General features: G+C 50.0%; 1 protein-coding gene across 1 annotated transcript; it reads right to left on the minus strand.

Annotated features, from left to right (window-relative positions):
- Positions 1-203: 203 nt before the first annotated feature.
- Positions 204-7,296, minus strand: LOC144611161 (tubulin alpha-8 chain). The gene is made up of 3 exons (XM_078430220.1): positions 7,237-7,296; positions 984-1,683; positions 204-481 (listed from the first exon to the last, which is right to left on the minus strand). Exons 1-3 carry the CDS (start codon positions 7,294-7,296, stop codon positions 204-206), a joined length of 1,038 nt encoding a protein of 345 aa, XP_078286346.1.
- Positions 7,297-7,601: the final 305 nt, after the last annotated feature.

Genomic DNA, 7,601 nt, shown 5'->3' on the forward strand with positions numbered 1-7,601 from the left:
GTATGGTCGGCATAGACAAGTTGGGCCGAAGGGTCTATTTCCACGGTATGAACCTATAGACATTGAGCAATTGTGTCTCTACGAAGGACGCAATACCAAACTAAGTCATAAATATGTTTAATTTCGGAAATGAGATTTACAACAGGCCACTACAGTAACAAAAATAAATGAATCTTTCTAGACATACAAGATATACAATACATTCACTCTTCCTCTTCCCCCTTCTTGTCCAGATCCGCCGAATCGATGCCCACTTCCTCGTAGTCCTTCTCCAGCGACGCCATGTCCTCCCGCGCGTCCTGGAACTCCCCCTCCTCCAGCCCCTCCCCCACGTACCAGTGGACAAAGGCCCGCTTGGCGTACATCTTGTCGAACTTGAGGTTCATGCGGGTCCAGGCCATCGAGACGGCGGTGGTGTTGCTCAGCATGCAGACGGCGCGTTGCACCTTGGCCAGGTCGCCCCCCGGCACCACCGTCGGGGCTGGTAGTTGATGCCCACCTGCAGGGGGAGAAGAACAGCGTTTAGTGCGGTTGCATAGAAAGGATCGCATTCAAGTTAAGATGCATCTGCCACCGGTAGGTGGAAGTAGAGTGATGTACCTAATAGAAACAGACCTCCGTTGCTTTGTCACGTTACTAGACGCGACCCAAACATGTTGGTGATGGAGTAATGGCTTGCATAGGGTGAGTGGTGAAAGACAAATCGGTGCTCCTTTTACCGAGCGATAGCCAGTTTTCTTCTTCCATTGGAAGAAGCCGGAGCCGCGCAATGGCCAATAAAATTCTAGAAATCGCAAATGGTTCCCGCTTGGGCTGGAGTTCCACGAAAGCAGCTCTTCCAGGGCGCTGTGGACCCGGGTTCGATCCCAACCTCCGACGTTCCGCTATCTTGCTATGCCGCCTCCCGCCCATCGCAAATGGGCGGGAGCAAGTTAATTGGCAGGTCGCATGCGGAACAGTGCAAAGAAAATCAGGGACTGAACGAGCAAAATCTCCACGTACCTTGAACCCGGTCGGGCACCAATCCACGAACTGGATGGAGCGCTTGGTCTTGATGGTGGCGATGGCGGCTTTGACGTCCTTGGGCACGACATCCCCGCGGTAGAGCATGCAGCACGCCATGTACTTGCCCTGGCGGGGGTCGCACTTGAGCATTTGGTTGGCCGGCTCGAAGCAGGCGTTGGTGAGCTCCGACACGGAGAGTTGCTCGTGGTAAGCCTTCTCGGCCGAGATCAGGAGCGCGTAGGTCACCAGCGGGAAGTGGATGCGCGGGTAGGGGACCAGGTTGGTCTGGAACTCGAGCAGGTCGACGTTGAGGGCGCCGTCGAAGCGCAGCGAGGCGGTGATGGACGACACTACCTGGCCCAGCAGGCGGTTGAGGTTCGTGTAGGTGGGGCGCTCGATGTCCAGGTTCCGCCGGCAGATGTCATAAATGGCCTCGTTGTCCAGCATGAAGGCGCAGTCGGAGTGCTCCAGGGTGCAGTGGGTGACCAGCACCGCGTTGTAGGGCTCGACCACGGCGGTGGAGATCTGCGGCGCCAGGTAGACGGCAAACTCCAGCTTGGATTTCTTGCCGTAGTCCACGGAGAGTCTCTCCATGAGGAGGGAGGTGAAGCCCGAGCCGGTGCCGCCGCCGAAACTATGGAAGATGAGGAACCCCTGGAGTCCGGTGCACTGGTCGGCCTGCGGGCAGAGAAAGCAGAGAGCATTGGAAGGCAGAAAGGTGTGAGGGTGAGTGTGAGTGTTACAGGGGTAAACTGACGCTCTGAGGAGGTGTCTAGCATCTGTGGACGGAGCATAACATCTGTAGTTTTAGTTTAACATCTGTGGTCGGAACGATGCGACAAAGTATCTAAGGGACAGGTTAGCAATGCATGTAGATGGACATAGGCTCTCCCTCCTCCGTACCGGTTTGACACGACGCCCCACCGCCCAGCCGCGGAAGAACCCACCATTATCTTCCGTCTGGTCTCGCAGCTCCAGACAATGTGTCGCATCCGCCGAACGCGCCCTCTTATACCCCGCCCGATGGAACGTTCCATTCAGCCGGGCCGCGCTGTGATTGGCTGCCAGCGCACCAACCGTTGGCGTGGAACGCGCGGACAAAGGCAAAGAGAACGCCGATTGGTTCTCAGCGCGAGTGACGCAACAAAGGGTTCGCAGCGATCTGTTGTTCCAACGGCGCAAGGAACCGTCCGCATCTCGGCTGTCGGACGAACGCTTTATTGGGCGGTTCAATAGTCGCCTGAGCGACCCCCCCCCCCCCCCCCAATGATCAACTCCTCGTCACGTTAATCAACCAAAAGGAACTCATGAATTAAACCTGAAATCAGATCCCTTTTGTCTAATGGCTGAAATCTTGGCAACATTTTCGATATTTTTCGAATGCTGTTGTTGTACCTACCTCGATTAATTCCTCTAGCAGTTCGGCCCACGTGCCCACAATCTACCCCGTGACAACCTAATCCCTCCGTTCATATTAAAACATTGGCATTAAATCTTTCACTTTTCATCTTTACCCACTTTAGAATTTAGACTTTAGAGATAAAGTGCGGAAACAGACATATCGGCCCACCGAGTCCGCGCCGACCAGCGATCTCCGTATCGCTATCCTCCACACTATCCTCCACACTAGGTATAATTTACAATTCTACCGATTATCAAATTAACTGTACGTCTTTGCAGCGTGGGAGGCAACCGGTGCACCAAGAGAACACCCATGCAGTCACAGCGAGTACGTACAAACTCCGCACGGACAGCATCCGTGGTCAGGATGGAACCCGAGTCTCTGGCGCTGTGAGGCAGCAACTCTAACCTTGCGCCACCATCAGCGCCGTCTGCTAAATGTTTTTGCACAAGTTTCCATTTGTGAAGAATACATGATCGATTAAGCCCAACCCACAAAGTTCTCAGCAGCTGGGTTGGTCAATGCAGAAGTCTAGGTCGTCCCATTCTTAATTGGACACCAACCTCTGTCGTATTATTTTATTAATATCCACACATGCTTGGTCGAGGCGCAGAGTATAAGCGACAGGATGTTGCTTTGCAGCTTTATACGACTTTGGATAAGCTGCATTTTGCATATTGTGCATTTCCCCCCGTAAATGCCCGGTGCGGCTCGGCCGCGGGGCCTTCCATCCCCTTGCGTGTCGGTCGCCTCGTTAGGGGTCGAGCTGCCTGTCCATGGGCGTGGGGGGAAGAGAGTGGAAGGTTTGTTGCCTTCCATCACAGTGAGGGGGTGTTTGGACTCACTGTGATGGATGTTTGTCTAGGGGGCGTGTGTCCTGTGTACTTTTTTCTTTTTTTTGTTGTGTTTTGTGACTGCTGTAATTTCGTTCGGTATTTGTACCGAATGACAATAAAGTTCTGTACTGTACTGTACTGTAAATTCTGCTCCGCGTACGGCAGTACCTTTAAATATGGTAAACACAAAATGCTGGAGTTGCTCAGCAGGTCAGGCAGCATCTCTGGAGAGAAGGAATGAGTGACGTTTCGGGTCGAGACCCTTCTTCAGACTGATGTCAGGAGAGGGGGCGGGATAAAGATAGGATTTAGTAGGAAACAGGAAGACTAGTGGACAACTGGGAAGGGGGATGGGAAAGAGAGGGATAGTGGAAGTGTCTGAAGTTAGAGAAGTCAGTGGTCATACCGCCGGGATGTAAACAGCCCAAGCGAAATATGAGGCGCTGTTCCTCAAATTTGCGCTGGGCTTCACTCTGACAGTGCAGGAGGCCCAGGACAGAAAGGTCAGATGGGGAATGGAAGGGGGAGTTGAAGTGCTGAGCCACCGGGAGAGGAGGTTGGTTAAAGCGGACTGAGCGTAGGTGTTCAGCGAAAAGGTCGCCGAGTCTGCGCTAGCTCTCGCCGATGTGGAGAAGTTGACATCTGGAACAGCGGATACAATACATGAGGTTGTAGGATGTGCAGGTGAACCTCTGCCTCACCTGGAAAGACTGTTTGGTTCCTTGGATGGAGTCGAGGGGGGAGATAATGTGGCAGGTGTTGCATCTCCTGCGGTTGCAGGGGAAAGTACCTGGGAGGGGTGGTTCAGGTGTGTAGGGATGAGTGCACCAAGGAGTACGGAGGGAACGGTCTCTGCGGAAAGCACAAAGGGTGGAGATTTTAAATATGCTCCCTGAACCCTGTACACCATGAGCCAAATCGATAGGCATCATGAAGCAGTACACTGACCGTCACCAAAATTTCCACACGCAAACTGTGCTCCTCAAACGGCAGTATTTTTAAATATGCTCCCTAACGCCTGTACATCATGAACCAAATTAATATCCGCAATTTCAGCAGCACTGCAAGTCCCGAAGAGCACAGTGTCGTCCGTCACTCCTAAATGCAAAAACTTTGGAACCACCAGGACTCTTCATAGGGCTGGCCGCCCGGCCAAACTGAGCAATGGGGGGAGAAGGGCCTTGGTCAAGGGGGTGACCAAGTACCCGATGGTCACTCTGACAGAGCTCCAGATTTCCTCTGTGGAGATGGGAGAAACTTCCAGAAGGACAACTGTATCTGCAACACTCCACCAATCAGGCCTTTATGGTAGAGTGGCCTGACGGAAGCTATTCCTCAATAAAAGTCACATGACAGCCCGCTTGGAATTTGCCAAAAGGCATCTGAACAAGATTCTCTGGTCGGATGAAACCAGGATTGAACTCTTTGGCCTGAATGCCCAGCGTCACGTCTGGAGGAAACCAGGCACCGCTCAGCACCTGGCCAAAACCACACCTACGGTGAAGCATGGTGGTGGCAGCATCATGCTGTGGGGGTGTTTTTCAGCGACAGGAACTGGGAGACTAGTCAGGATCAAGGAAAAGATGAACGGTGCAAAATACAGAGAGATCTTTGATGAAAGCCTGTTCCAGTGCGTTCTGGACCTCCGACTGGGGCGGACGTTCACCTTTCAACAGGGCAACGACCCTAAGCACTCAACCAAGACAATGCAGGAGTGGCTTCGTGACTGGACTGTGAATGTCCTTGAGTGGCACAGGCACAACCCAGACTTGAACCCGATCGAACGGCTTGTAGCGTCATACCCAAGAAGGCTTGAGGCTGTAATTCTAAACACCTGTTTTCGGTTTTTTCATTATGGGGTATTGTGCGTAGATTGTTGATAAAACAAAGAATTTAATCCATTTAAAAATAAGGCTGTAACGTAACAATATGTGGAAAAAATGAAGGGGTGTGAATAATTTCTGAATGCACTGCATGTCTTGTCCTCCGTGCCACGACGTCTAAAGCCGAGGTTTTCCTCCAACACTCTCTCTACTTGTGATGCTATTTTCAGGAAGCTATGGACGTGGAGCACTATAATACACTTTCATATATAAGACAATAGACAATCGACAATGAACAATAGGTGCAGGAGTAGGCTATTCGGCCTTTCGATCCAGCACCGCCATTCAATGTGATCATGGCTGATCATTCACAATCAGTGTCCCGTTCCCGCCTTCTCCCCATACCCCCTGACTCCGCTATCTTTAAGAGCTCTATCTAGCTCTCTTGAAAACATCCAGAGAATTGGGCTCCACTGCCTTCTGAGGCAGGGAATTCCACAGATTTACAACTCTCTGAGTGATTTTTTTTCCGCAGCTCCGTTCTAAACTCCTTATTCTTAAACTTGGCCCCTGGTTCTGAACACCCCCAAATTTGGGAACATGTTTCCTGCCTCCAACGCGTCAATCCCTTAATAATCTTGTATGTTTCAATAAGATCCCCTCTCATCCTTCTAAATTCCAGCAAATACAAGCCTAGTCCCTCAAGTCTATCAACATACAACAGTCCCACCATTCCGGGAATTAACGTAGGCAACATACGCTGCACGCTCTCAATAGCAAGAATGTCCTTTTTTCAAATTTGGAAACCAAAACTGCACACATTACTCCAGGTGCGGTCTCACTAGGACCATGTAGAAGAACCTCTTTTCTCCTATACTCAACTCCTATTGTCATTAAGGCCAACATGCCATTAGCTTTCTTCACTTCCTGCTGTACATGCATGCTAACTTTAAGTGACTTATGAACAAGGACACCCAGATCTCTTCGTGCTTCCCCATTTCCTAACTTGACACCATTCAGATAATAATCTGCCTTCCTGTTCTTACCACCAAAGTGGATAACCTCACATTTCCCCAAATTAAACTACACCTGCCATGCATCTGCCCATTCGCACAACCTGTCCAAGTCTCCCTGCATCCCCACAGCATCCTCTTCGGAGTTCACACTGCCACCCAGCTATGTGCCATCCGAAAGTTTGCTTTTAATCCCTTCATCTAAGTCATTAATGTATATTGTAAATAGCTGCGGTGCAAGTACCGAGCCTTGCTGTACCACACGAGTCACTGCCTGCCATGCTGAAAATGACCCGTTAATCCCTACTCTTTGTTTCCTGTCTGCCAACCAATTTTCTATCAATGTCAGCACCCTATCCCCAATACCATGTGCTCCAATTTTGCCCACTAATCCCCTATGTGGCACTTTATGAAAGGCTTTCTGGAAGTCCAGGTACACTACATTCACTGGCTCTCCCTTGTCCGTTTTACTAGTTACATCCTCAAAAAAATCCAGAAGATTAGTCGAGCATGATTTCCCCTTCGTAAATCCATGCTGACTCGGCGCGATTCTGTTACTGCTATCCAAATGTTCCGCAATTTCTTCTTTTATAATTGACCCCAGCATCTCCCCCCCCCCCTCGCTGATGTCAGGCTAACTGTGTATAATTTCCAGTTTTCTCTCTCCCTCCTTTCTTAAAATGTGGGTTAACATTAGCTGCACCCCAATCCACAGGAACTGAACCTGAATCTATAGAACATTGGAAACTGCTCACCAATGCGTCTACGATTTCTCGAGCCACTTCCTTAAGTACCCTGGGATACAGACCATCGGTCCCTGCGGATTTATCAGCCATCAGCCCCATCAGTTTCCCCAACATCATTTCCTGCCTAATGTGAATGTCCTTCAGTTCCTCCGTCACCCTAGGACCTCTGTCCACAGGTACTTCTGGGAGATTGTTGGTGTTTTCCTTAGTGAAGACAAATCCAAAGTATCTGTTCAACTCGTCTGCCATTTCCATGTTCCCCATAATAAATTCACCTGCTTCTGTCTTCAGGGGACCCACATTTGTCTTAAGTATGTTTTCCCTCTTCACATACAGAAAGAAGCCTTTACAATCCTCCTCTATATTCTTGGCTAGCTTACCTTCGTAACTCATCTTTTCACCCCGTATTACCTTATTAGTTTTCGTCTGTTGGTCTTTAAAAGAGTCCCAATCCTCTGGCTTTCCGATCATCTTTGCTGTGTTGTACGTCTTCTTCGTTATTTACACTGATAATTCTTCAGTTGTGTCCATACTTTTTCTACATCTCCTGATTCTATGTCACCCCTTGCAAGGGACTGAATATCAATCCTTACCAACAGAGCGACAGTAACCCCTCTGCCCACACCCGTCTGTCTTTTTTTCGATAGGTCGTATACCCCTGAATATTCATCTCCCAGCACAGCTCCTCTTGCCGCTATGTCTCTGTAAGTACCACAACATCATACGTGTTAATATCTAACTGCGCCTCAAGCTCGGCCACTTTATTTTTGTACTTC

The sequence above is a fragment of the Rhinoraja longicauda genome, chromosome 39 (genome assembly GCF_053455715.1).
Source record: "Rhinoraja longicauda isolate Sanriku21f chromosome 39, sRhiLon1.1, whole genome shotgun sequence".
NCBI classification, from domain to species: Eukaryota; Metazoa; Chordata; class Chondrichthyes; order Rajiformes; family Arhynchobatidae; genus Rhinoraja; species Rhinoraja longicauda.

Coding starts and splice junctions, on each gene's coding strand:
- LOC144611161 (XM_078430220.1), bottom strand. CDS start 7,296: ATGATCGGAAAGCCAGAGGATTGGGACTCTTTTAAAGACCAACAGACG. Junction 1,684..7,236: donor AACAGACGAAAACTAATAAG/GTAATACGGGGT, acceptor CTCTGCCCGCAG/GCCGACCAGTGCACCGGACT. Junction 482..983: donor GGTACGTGGAGATTTTGCTC/GTTCAGTCCCTG, acceptor ATCAACTACCAG/CCCCGACGGTGGTGCCGGGG.